Here is a 13,730-nt window from a genome sequence, read left to right as displayed (position 1 = left end):
GGGAAAGAAGTTAGGACACTCCCACTTCTTCAGGCAATTTCTTTTGATCTTGGAAACATTTCGACACCTAGGTGATAATTGGCTGTCCGTGACTTCGCAACTCCAATGTCTGGTCCGTCGATTCTAGCCACAACAATCTTACTTAACGGATTAGTGCTAGCCTTCAGCAATGTTCGACATCAAACAATGACCCGTCAGAATTGCCTTGATTATAGATGTTTCAAACTGGGCTACTCTGGGTCGGGGTAAACATGACAATATACAAAAGATCGACTCTTTTCGAGAAACAGGGTCGATCGAACGATAGATAGATAGATAGATTTGAATGTGATAGAAGTAAAATGGAAAACCAAAAAAAACAAGGGTTAATCAGTACTAACATGTTTAATTGGTCTACAAATTTAAAACAACGTAAATTAGAACAAGTTAATACTTGCTGTTTGTGCCACGCTTGACAAATATCAATTCACTTTTTGAAAAAAATCAGTTAATTTTTTTTGTGTGTGTGTTACTCCTTGGTTTCTCTGCTGCCGAGCAAAATCCCTCAGATTTCTCAACTGCATGAGCTTTACGTAGTCAACATTTTGGGTCTCCAGCCACCTTATGGCAATATCAAAATATCTGATTGCTTCCTGTGCAGAGGGGTGGGGGTGCAACATCTGCGTCTGCATCACTTTCAACACTTGTGTTACTCCAGTTAGAATCGTCTTCTGCTGCAAATTTGTTCGCTATAGAAATAATTATAGTTTCATCTGACATGTATTCAGCTGTGGGGCAATCATTGTCAGCACGAATCCGCTCCTCCATATCATCAAGAGAAACGCCCATCTCAGGACCATGAGTCTGTACGAATTTCTCCCAAACAGCCTCGGCATTAATGACATCAGTTTCACTGAAACATTCGAAGTCACTATCATCGTCGTTGTCTCTGTTACTGTTTTGCTTTACGTCAAAGGCAGCTCCAAGACCCTTAATCCAGCACCCGAGGTCTCTTGTAATTGATTTTTTTTTTAAATGCAACAAACACTTCCCCATGTTGTTGATGAAAACAAAGCCGGCATGTACATGTAATTAGGTTCTCACAGAAGTACTCACGGGTTTTGATGTGACGGTCGATTGACTCTTTTCATGTTTTCAATGAACAGAATATGTTGTGATTATAATGTTTACACTGAAACGGAATTAAAGGATTAGAACGTGACTTTCACACAGGAAGATGTTTAGTTGGTGTTTATTTCATTCTCTGTTGCCACCTGTTAACATTTACCAGAAGTTTTCATTGATTGCTATTTCACCAGACTGTTTATTTACAGTATAATGACAGTACATAAAAACTTACATAATATATGATATCTTTAAACAGAGGTCTCACTAGGATTTTAAAACTGGGTCTTTCTGCCTCTGAATTCAATCACTAAATATCAGTACATTTTCTCACTCGGCCGCCAGGTCAAAGCCTTTGAACTAGCCACCTAGCTGTTGCATCATGTTCTTTTCTTTTTTAATGTACTCTTATAAAATAGCAACAGTACATCAAAGAGTCTTTCAGCCACTGAATTCTGTCATTGTAAAATATCAGCACAGTAAACTGATCAACACATTTTCCCACAAAGCAGGTGGCTGAAACAGGAACGGTAAATCTTTGAATTTTCCCGTGCACCTATTACATGCGTACGGAGGACTCCCGCCTCAATGATTTTCTGCGTCCCAGATCAAAAATTGGCGTCCAAATATTCATAATTAAGCGTTTTCGACATCTCTGAAATTAATTCTTCTCTAGAACTTGCAAATTTCAAAATATGGATTATATTTTTACGGGCATTAATCACCATTTTCGATGATAAAACGAGCAATGTATCAAGGTTTAATTTATCAATTCTTATCGTAATTTTTTCATGTTCAGCATATTTTAAAGATATTTTAACTACATTTTCTCTGGAAAAAATCGGGAGCCAAGACGGACACTGCGTTATAAGCGGGATTGTGAGTCATCCGGGCGCGAGTTATCGAGGGAGCGGTGTATTTAGTTTAGAATACAGAATTCGTTCATTTACGTTGTTTCTTGTAGTGTATTTTGTTTATATAATTAAACCTTGGGTAGAATCAAATAAATGAGCATATAATAAAAAGGTTACTGCATTTGTATGGAAATATATAAACTCGTTTTGTCGGAAGGATATACTGCACTCCCAAGGTCGTGCAGTATTCCATCCCAAAACTTGTTCATATTTTCCCATACAAATGCAGTAACCTATAATCTAGCACAGTTTATGAATCTAGTAATATACCCTTCAGAGAAATATTCAACAACTAGAATGATTTTTCTTGTGCCAAATCCAATACTGCATTTGTGGTGACTGTCCATGGTATAAGCTTTCTAAACAGTCATACAAATTTATGTATATGGTGCTACATTTGCTTCTTTTAGCTGACTTAAGTAAACTACTAAACAACAGTTTCCAGCAGTGGTTCATTTTCAAAACTTTTCAAAGTTCTACTGAAAGGGCAGTTGCTCTTTTAATTGTTGCTTATTAATTTTGCTTCCTAACGTTATTTGTTATTATACTGCACAATACTGCTTCAGCTTGCATCAGGGACTGTTGTTTCGCATGCTGGAATTGAAAGACAACTGAGCAGAATGAAATGCCTAAAAGACTTGTTCTTTATCTTCCTTTTCACTCTTTAATAAAATTATATGATAATCAGAATCTCAAATGGGTAATGATTTAACAGTGCATTAATGTAACTCGTTGAATAATTTTCAGGTTTTGCTTGGCAAGACTTAAAAAAAGCTGACAATTATTTGCTTCATAAACTCGTATTAAATCATTACCCATTTGAGACCCACTAAATCATGAGTTAAGTTACTATCAAGAGACCGAAGATGTTTAAAATATACCTCTATTTTCAGAATTATTTTTAGGCTAAAATTAATTATGTAAACTCGGCATAAAATAAAGGTTATGAGTGAGATTACAAATGTTGTATTATTACAGTACTAAATAAGCATCCATACTGAAATGATAAACTGTTAGGATGGCTGCTGTAAACATCAACCATTTTGAACTAGTTTCTGTAGAGCTACCTTCGTGGTAAACCGCCTACTAGATACTACATTCATTGATGCAAATATCCAATGCATCAGATCACATGGTTGCTATTTAAGAATTGGTCATAATCTGCTATTTAAAGTAACTGGGTCAGATTTGCCACCCTCCAAAATGGAAGCCACTGATTTTGTTCAGTACTTTCTGGAGTTTGGACAGTTAGAATCATGACTATGAAAGCTTAAAGGAGACCAGAAACCAATGGAAATATAGAATAATAATAAAAGTACTATAGTAGAAAACCTTATTCTGAAGTATCATCTGCGACCGTAATGCCAGTATTAAAATATTGGCCTATCTTCTAGGAGCTGAATTTCCATGACCTCGTATGCAAAATTTCCGCGCCTATTCGGTTCCTTTCGGGATGTGACGTCATAGTAGCGACTCCAGCAGCCCAAGTGGGAGTTGCCAGAGTAAAAGACAATACCGTTTTGCGTTGCTTACGGGTGTAATAGAACATTAAGAAAAGCCTGTGGACAACATTTTTTTTTCTTTCCGAAAGATAAAGGCATAATGAAAGAATGGATACATTATTACAAACGAGTCGATTTCAAAGCAACACCATACAGCAAAATGTGCTCGTTACATTTCTCAAAGGACTGTTACGAGAGGGATTCTGAAAAAATGGCAGCTCAAGGATACTCAAATGCTAGGCCTAGACTAAAAGTTGGCGCTGTTCCAGACATAACGTTGAATATTTTAAATCCTGGGAAAAGTGTTAAACGTGCGAGTTACGAAAATAGGCAGAAGGCCGAGTAAGTGACCACAAAATGCAACAATCAGTTCACAGATCTTTTACCTACACCAGCAGTGCTAAAAATAAATCTGATAGCCCGACACCCTGGGCCCCTCTGGTTTTAGTTCCGGCCCATCCTGTATTCAAAGTGAGGTGCCCATCAGGCTTGTCGAAACAAAAATTGTTTGCCTGAGGAAACTTGGTGAAATTAGTAAATGTATTTTCAAGATGTTGACATACATGCCATAACACGGCACAATCTAAATCAAATCACTACTGTCCAAGGTGAAATTTAGATTTGATTTTAATCAAATGGAAGCTTTGCCAAAAATAATATTCTAAACCTGTCGTGTTTCGAGAAAACAAAATTTTCAGTAATCTTATAAAAATTACAAATTTTTAAAAAAATCATTGTATACATGTAGTATGTATAAACGGTAATCTGTAATGATTGGAACTGATATAAAACTATTCCTTGGGCAGTTTAAATAGTAGCGATTAAAAGAAAAGAGGTCAAAGTTTCACATTAAATGGCAATAGAAACGGGGAGGGGGACTATTGACCCAACCCCCAACCCCTTGCCCCAATGTGCGAGCGCCCATGGGACGTACCTTTTCTCCATGTGATACGCCTTATTATTCCCCCAGGACAAGCCCATTTTGCATATTCTGGTCAGCTCTGGCTAAATTGCAAAATAGCTAAAGTTTTGATTTAAGTACGCAAACAATAAAGCCGGTGTGACTAATGAACATACTCCTTATCCTTGCATTGATCTTGTGAAAAGGACTGACCTTCGGACATACTTCAAAGAAACCATGTTCGACAGTGTGTGTATGTGTAAGCACCAGCAACTGATTGCCAAAATAAACGATGCCTATTTTGTTGCTACTTACGATGCCATGGACTTCAGGTTTAAGTTTTAATGCATGTAATCCTGTTTGCTGAACAAAATATTTATTCAGAATTAGTTCTTTAGGGCCACATATACTGCATGGTATATTTTGTTTTATTCCTTGTAATTTAATCATGGTAATTAAACTTTACATATACGGTAGAGGAATGTCAGGTGTTAACTGGTCAAGTTTCTTTGACGGAAATGGAGATGCGATTTTGTTTGCAGAGAAAATTTCACAGTGATCATTCATTTAAGCTAATTGGTGACAATTTTATTCTTTTAATTTTTTTTTATACTATAGTACTGTTGTAGTTGTTTAAAAACATCTGAAATTTACTTGAATAATGTTTAATTTTCACGTTCTATTTACTGAAGAAGAAAAAAAAAAAAAAACTGTTGTGTAATATTAATTATTTCTTCGAGTGCCGGATTTAGACGTGTGTGCGTGTGATTTGAATTTTTAACGTAGCTTTAACAATTTTTCAGTCATATCACTACGATGTCTGCAGTGTGGCAGTTTAGACTGCGGATTGCATACGTTATATCTATTTATAAATGGTTTGGGGTTGGTTTTTTTTTTTTCTTCTGACAAATGAAAATTGACAGACATAATGTAATAATCGGGACTTCGCTGCGAAAAATTTAGAGATATTACGAGATCGGGATGTAGATGAGGAAATACCCCCAAAATCGGGAGGTTTTTCTCCCGGCTTGAGAGTTGACACGTATGAACTGTCTGGGCTTGTGGAATTTCAGTCAGGGCTTGAGTTTATTTAAGTCACCAGCCCGGGGCCTGTGCCTAAAAAAAATTCTTTTAGCACTGACCAGTACAGTACATAAACTATTATATCAGACTGCAGATTCAAGTTTTGAATGTGCAACCCAAATGTGGTCTCCTCCCGTCTGCCTCGCTCGCCAATGTTTATGTTTGTATTCGAGGACTGGCTAGTATTGCGTCACGGTACCACGTGATCTGTCATCTCATTAAAACTCGGAAGAACTCGGCAATTTACGGAATCGTGGTGACTTCCATGCAATAAAATCACTACCCGCTTACGATATTTAATTTATAAACATGACAGTCGAATTAAAATCTGTAGAGAATTACATACGTAGAAGGAAAATTTTGATTTCTAGTCTCCTTTAAGTAACTTGGGTAAGGGCTCTGATGTTGATGTAGTTTTTGTAGTTTATCAAATTCTGATGATTTAGTGATGTAGATATAAACAAAGAAGTGGTATATTTTGCATCATTTTATCTCGTGCATGTGAGAATTAATGAGATCTTGGCCGTTAATGAATTGTTTATATTAGGTACAGTATATTAAATTATTCAAAAAATATGTATGACTGATGTTTCTCAGTTAAGTCTAATTACCGGTAAAACTATTAACATTGTGATAATTGAGGCAGCAGCCAGTTTCAGAGATTTTTAGTTTTTCTGGACATTGCCCATAAAAGCTTTTGGCATATCCTTTTATTTGTCATTTGACATTTGTCCGTCTGTTAGCACAAGTTATCACTACTAGTAAACTACTTGGAGGATTGACATGTAACCTTAGACATTCATCCTATGACCTAGTTGGTCTTAAAAAAAAATAGAATGGCTCAGGCATACATTATGGCTGCCACAGCAGCCATTTTGAAAATCTTGTTATTACTGTTCCTCCTGAATGCATGGTCATTGCAACATGGGTTTTTCACTGAAATACTGATTATGATGTATGGTTGGTCCTTAATGAATTGTTGCCAATTTAACACCCATGTGGCAGCCATCTTGAAAACATTGTTATTGCTGCTCCTCCAAAATAGGAAGTCATATCAGGGTAGAGTTTTCACCAGAAGACTTCTTACGTTGTCAGGTTGGTCCAGAAGAAAATGGTTCTGCTTGGACTTCCAAAATGACAGATACAGTGGCTATCTTGAAATTGTAACAGCACAGCTCGCATGTATTTTTGGAACTCCACACATTGCGGTTGGGGACTTAATCCCCTCCACTTTTGCTCCGCAGCGGAGCAATAAAATACTTGTAAATCACCACCATGTTTCTGCCAGCACGCTGATAGCATCTCCACCGTGGAGCAGCTGATTGGTATTACTGATTGACATTTGAACAGCCAATCAGTGAAGACCACCCATAGAAAGACTGAGATGTCATGAGTAATTAACCAGCAAATACCATTTCAGCAATCATTGATCTTTGTACGAGGCGGACACTCTGACTACTTGGTGACCAGAATAGTCCAAATGACAAAAAGAAAATAATGAATTTACACTTAAATGCGAACCTCATGGTTAGTCCTTCAGCAGTAATGACCCAGTTATGAGACTGAATATACATGTACACAACCATCAATTAGTTCAATTCTGAATGCACGTGTTCTGTAAGTGACTTGCCATTTAATTTTTTTATTGGGCTAAATTATTATTTATGGCTGGTATTTTTAATATTTCATTTGTCACGAGACAAGTCTGTTTCAAGTAAAGCTAGGAATGGCATAGTGTCCTTTTCTTATACCACATATCAAAATAATCCAATAGTTTTCAAGCATTTACCACCTACCCCTTTTTGAAACTTAAATGGTCTCTCCCTGACAAAGACATGGATGTAGCGGATGTTCAGCAGAAATCAAGGCGATGACCACATTAAATACTATAAAATGTTTGCATCAGAGGAAGATTTCAACTTGGGAAAGTGCTTTTCTATCACAGGAATGACTTGACTTGTTGCACATAATAATTATGGTCCAGTTATTAACAAAGGAAGTTTAACTCGTTGATATTAGAATAGTAAATGAATGATGACCACCCAAGGAAAGACATCGATCTCATGTGTGATTTATAATCAGATAACATTTCAAGAATAAAAATGATTTTATTTTCTAAGAAATATATCGGGACAATAAAAAATAATAAAAGTTTTGTATATTCTGTTCATTTAGAGAAGGTTTAGCGACTTTTTGTCAGTATGTTTACACTTTATTTTATTCAGAGAAGTCTGAACAAACTTACACACTGGCTTGACAAAGAGGCACACCATATTGATCTTCTCTTGAACTGTGTTAGTTTATCTTGCTGTTTAACTATGAAAAGTAATCTTCTGTGGTTTGGACAATTAACTTCCAGTTGACAGCCACTTTTGTTTTTTAAAAACAACACCTAACAACAATAACAAGAGCAAATTCTGAATTTACAAATCACATAATGTTTGCGAGAAAACATGGTGTGCAGAGCAGTTCTCTGTGAGCCCAGTGACAACTCCATAAGGATGTGTGGAGAGATGGTGGAGGTTGCTTTTCTTAATCCTCCCCACTCGATCTCCACCCTCACAGTGATGTATGGGGTTCTGAAAATTCATGTTAGCTGTACTGTATTATTGCTTCTACGCTAGAATGGATGGTCATGTTGACCAGCGGTTTTCACTAATAGACTTGTTTTTATCTCTAGCTATTTCTAAATGAATATGGTACCCTTCAGATATCCAATAAGACCACCACAGCAGCCATCTTGAAAATCTTGTTATTGCTACTCCTCCAGCATGGGGTTTTCACTGGAAGACTTGTGGTATCTAGTCGAATTGTACTGCTTTTGCAGCCAATATGTTCGCTACAGTGGCCATCTTGAAAATCTTATGGCTACAAGTTCATCTAATTGCTTGTTGTTAATGTTTACTATTCTGGTTTCTCTGTCAGTTTCTTAAAACAACCTCTGGTTGCTTTAAATATCTCTTGACATTGCTACTGTTGTGTATTTCTTTCTCAGTCTTTTAGTGAACTCGTTGAAATCCATCTCCCCCTCAGGAACATCCCTCTTTGCAGTCTAATTTGTTGCATTGTTGGCTGGAGTAGACCTGATTTACATGGCCTGGATAAGGCTCGTTCAAGAAATACATGTCTTTTTTAGTCTCTTAAAATACCTGATGAAAAACCATTTCATTATCTTAGATTTTATATTTGATTACCAGTCCAGCAGATCATCAGAATTGTCAACAAATGATTTCATAGAATTTACATTTGCTCTGAATCAATTCCAACTTTGAATGTGCTGATTTACCAACAGCCTGTAGTAGTGTTGATGTGCTAACAAGTAACAGTCTTGCTGTACAAAATGATATGATCCATAATGTCAAGTAGATCCATTCTCAATAATATCAGATCAGCAATGTAGGCTAATAGTAGTATTTGTGGTTCTACAGCATTGCTTTAGCAAGGATGGTTGGATTTCAACCAAAATTGGCATAAAGCTATACATGTATGTTGATGAGACCTTGAAATGAATTCAATTTTCAGTGTTCCATATAATCATATAGTAGATTTATGGTCCCAGAGTAGCTTTCATATTGAGTTTGGTTTCTGCATCAATACTTAGGATTCTTCAATTCCAACCAAATTTGGCATGCAGTTTTATATTGATTAGACCTTGAGTGGGTTGGATTTCCAGCATTCCATATCATTTGGAGGAGGTATGGTACCTGTATGCTGATTCTTATAAATTTGTTTCGAAACTTTAAATTCCTCATTTTAAGACCCTACCAAGCAAACCATAGGTGGCAGTGCCCTTTGTAGTGCACTCTTTGTCAATAGCTCTAGTTTGTATTAGTTTCTAAAACATAGATTGATTATTACAAACTAAGTATGTCAGCTTAGTATGTGCAGATAAATTTATTGTTGGGCTCTATTTTTCTCATTTTTTGTCTCTGTCACTGACTTAATTTTTTTCTACAGAGATGACAGGAGGAAACGTTTTGATGACAGACCTCGTATTGATGACAGAAGGCTCCCAAGGAGAAGAAGTGGTCGTAGCAGTCGATCACCGAGTCCCAGAAACTATGCTGGCAGAGCTAGATCCCCAGGAAGGAGATCACCATTAAGGCCTATTCATAGAGGGTACAGTCCACGGAGAAGGCCATTACGCAGATCATGGAGTAGAAGCAGATCACGGTCACCTCGAACTGGATCTCCTATAAGGTCCCCACGGTCACAAAGGAGGTCAAGGTCACCTATGCCACGAAACAGGACAAGGTCAGGATCACCTCGACTAAGAAGGTCATCAAAGCCAAGGTCAACATCTCCAAGACCAAGATCAAGATCACCAAGACCAAGATCAAAATCTCCTAGATCAAGGTCACCTGGTCCAAGGTTAGGGTCACCAATGCTTAGGTCAAGATCACCAAGACCAAGATCAAGGACACGGTCAAGATCTCCAAGACCTAGATCAGGGTCACCCAGGCCAAGGTCAAGGACTCCCAGATCCAGGTCACCGAGATATTCACAATCACCTAGGCCACATTCATTAACTCCAAGATCAAGATCCAGATCCTGGTCTCCCAGAAGAAGTATGGTTTTCACCTTTATTTTCATCAACAACAAAAATCATGAACTTTAAGAAAATATAATTCAAAGATGGGCAGAAACAATTCAGAATATATTTTTGTTCTTTTTTTATGCATGGTAAAACAGGAAACATGTGGTTCAGTGGCTTAGTTCTTGTCCTTGTTGCTAATTAGTTACAAAATGTAGCCTTTTCAGTAGCAATGGATAGCTAACGTGGGTATGTGGGAAAGCCTGCCAGTAGCTTCTCGTGGGTCGGTGGTTCTTCCCTGGGTTTTCCAGGGTTCTTCCTCCACCAGTTATACTGGCCACCATGTATAGCCTATCTTGTGCTGAAAAATGGCGTTAAACCCTAGAGCAAAGCAATGGATATTGTGATTCTGTTGACAAAAGGGTATATTAAATGTATATAATGTTTTCTGTAATGATGTGAGTGTCTGCAACAAAATTGTTGTCTAGTAAAGATTCTGAATCTGACATGCATATTATTTTAACTTTTAAAATATAAAAGGTGAAATTAAATGGTACTATAGTTTTGTTAGAAATCTAGCGTTCATATTCAGATATATAGTCAGACCTGTAGTCACCTTTACTCAGCTGTCATCAGTTTACAGTGATAGTTCTGATTTCTCCTCTGCAAGTTTCTTATATGAACATCCCATATGTTACTGTCAACTGCATTCGGCAGTCAGCATCCAGGTATTTCTTAACCAAACGGTTTCTCCCTGCCTTAAAGGTTCTGTAGAGCTTATGTACACTGACCATTCACTCATTGAAACTGAATTTTTGTTCAAAGAGGAAGGCAATGCTTAAAGCCATATCATGATGTGCAGACGTTATCTTGATTGTATTTGCAACTCTGTGTCATGTTGACAGTGTAAAAAGATGTTATTCCAGATTCAAAAATGAGCAGTTGTATTAGAGTAGATGGTCAAAGAAATTTGTTTGCTGGATGCTGGGAAAGGTAGTAGTGTTATCGCAGCTGAAATGGAAATCACCTTTAGCCCATTGTGACAGATATCTTCATCTGTTTGCCTGTGGGTTAAAACCGTCTCTGAAGAAGAAAAAATATTGTTTTGAGAAGAAGACTCATTAGGTCAGGGTTCATTTAATATTTCCAAATATGTCAGTCAAAGCAGGTAAAGTTTTGGTTTATGGTCACAATGAATAGCCATATATGAGTTCTTTTTATTTTCTTTTTATCACAGGCTTCTTACATAAGTCAACAGTCTTTTGATCATGGTGAGTTGACAATCTGATTAAAATCAGATCTCCACTCTTCTACTTGAAGATCTGACTGCAACCACTTAGAAGTCATGTTCTGGTGAGCTATGTTACCACCGTAATTGCTAATTTTATCAACCAAAGTTTTATGTATTCACATTTTGGGAGACTGAGCAGTAAGGCTGAAGAGCATCAATGTGTGCCGACCAGTTTGATTCACTTTCAGATTTATGAAAGCTGCATTTCAAGTGGCTGATTCAAAGATCACCAGAACATGACCCCTAAGTGGTCATTCCCAGATCTTCAGGTAGGACAGTTGAGATCTGATTTTAATCAGTTTGGTTGAGTTGAGCAACTTACTAATGCAGATATTAGTTAGGAGTTTTTTATATTAATGTGAATAAACTAAGATCAGTGTATATTATGAAGGCGATGATTTCGTTTGTAGGATTGATTGAATTGTGTAAGATACTGTAAATTGCATATGCAACATAAATTTGGGAGAGAACAACATAAACCTTAATTATGATTTTGTTGTAAAGTACACATAAAACACAATTGGTAATAATAATGATAATGACGACATCTGTTCAAAAAAACAATTTTTAAAGGCAATCCTTTGTATAGCAGAAGCTATTTGGAGCAGCCATTTTTACCTTTTTCCCTACAAGTGGCCACTAGTAAGAAATTTGACTATATCGGTCATGATTTTCAGCTGCTTCATCAGTTTCACCAAAAGTATAGAGAATTTTTATTTAGTTAGCTCTTTCTCTCACCTTTGTCCATCAGGTGTCCATTTAGCATCTATCCATTAGCACACATTTGTTGTCTTTACTATTACTCTAGCACTACTGGAGAATTGCCAATAAACTTTCACATTCGCTTCAATGTCTAGTTTATCTTAAATGAAAATAGGGACCCTCAGACATCCCATATGGCAGTTATGGTGGCTATATTTAAAATGTTCTTATTACTATGTTGTCTGAATGGTTGGTTTTATCAACATTTCACTAAAAGACTTTTATGATATCATCTTTGTTATAAACGAAAATGTTGCCAATTGGATACTTGCATGGTTGCCACAGTGGCAATCTTGAAATTTTGTGCTGCTCCTAAATGGATGGTTGGATCAGCTTAGTTTTCACTAAAAAATTTCTTTTGATGTCTAGTTGCCACTAAAGGGAAATGGTGCTAATCAGACCTCCAGAACAACTGCTACCATAGCAGACATGTTACCAATATTGTTATCGCCTTGTCTCCTAATGGAGGGTTGTACAAGCACAGATTTTGCACAAAAAGAATTTTTGCATGTTGTTGGTCCTAAATAAAAATGGTGCTAATCAGACCTCCAATATGGCCACCATAGAGGATATCTTTAAAATCTTGTTATTGAAACTTCTTCAGAACGGATGGTGGTATTGACATGGTGTTTTCAGTAAAATACTTTTTGGGCTATTTAGTTAGTCTTTAATGAAAATGGTGCAGATCTGATGTTTAACATGACTACTATGGCTTCCATTTTTAAAATATTGTGACATATTATGAATGGATGATAGTATTAGCATGGATTTTTCACAATAAGACTTATTATGTAGTTGGTCCAAAATGAAAATAGCTCCAATCTGATGTCCAACATCGATGCTATTGCATGGCAACCATACAACCATACTAAAAATCTTAATATAGTTTCTTTATTCTAAATGGATGGATAGTCATACCAACATGGTGTTTTCACTAAAAGACACTTCCAACAAGGCTGCCATGGTGGTGTGGAAGCTCTTGTTATGTCGGGTGGGGGTTTGAGGGGCACTAAAGGAGTTGTTATAAAATGTTGTGGTACTAAATGAAAATAGTGCTGATTATGCCTTCAATAAGGCTGTTAAGATGGTTTCAATGTCTTATTTTACATACTCCCCGTGAAGGGATTATCATATTGACATACCTCTAAAACACTTCCTACTATACATAATTGGTACTAAATAAAAAAACATTCTGGTTCTGTGTCATCATGGTGTTCATGTTATTTTGTTAAGTCACTTTTTTCCTGCAACATATATTTGTTTCTGTGTTAAAATTATACTTATCCAGCCTTCAAAATGGTTTACTTGACAGCCATCTTGAAAATTTAGATATTGCTTTATCCTGAACAGTCAGTCATATTGACATGGAATTTTTACTAAAACACTTTAGCAATATATAAATGATTATGGTGCTGATCTGACCTCCAGCACTGGAACCATAGTATCCATAAAGTAAATCTTGGTACCATTGCTCCTCTTCAGTGAATAATTGGGTTTTCACTCAAACACTTCTTCTAATATATAATTGATTTTGAATGTAAATAGTGGAGATTTGACCACCAGCAGCACATCCTCACTTTTGTGAAGGGGTTTGAAATCCAGAGCTGATAATATTGGGGTCAAGTCAGATGTCATTGCT

The 13,730-nt window shown here is 36.6% G+C and overlaps 1 protein-coding gene across 1 annotated transcript in view; it reads left to right on the top strand.

Annotated features, from left to right (window-relative positions):
- Positions 1 to 13,730, top strand: part of LOC149797840 (RNA-binding protein 26-like) — a 107,710-nt gene that overhangs the window by 29,846 nt on the left and 64,134 nt on the right. Inside the window, exon 5 of the mRNA XM_089962855.1 lies at positions 9,462 to 10,072. Coding sequence (XP_089818981.1) covers positions 9,462 to 10,072 — 611 coding nt within the window. The remainder of the gene's footprint in view (positions 1 to 9,461; positions 10,073 to 13,730) is intronic.

The sequence above is a fragment of the Sinohyriopsis cumingii genome, chromosome 6, assembly GCF_028554795.1.
Source record: "Sinohyriopsis cumingii isolate HCF-2022 chromosome 6, ASM2855479v2, whole genome shotgun sequence".
Taxonomy (NCBI): Eukaryota; Metazoa; Mollusca; class Bivalvia; order Unionida; family Unionidae; genus Sinohyriopsis; species Sinohyriopsis cumingii.
This window is presented reverse-complemented; position numbering and strand designations above follow the sequence as displayed.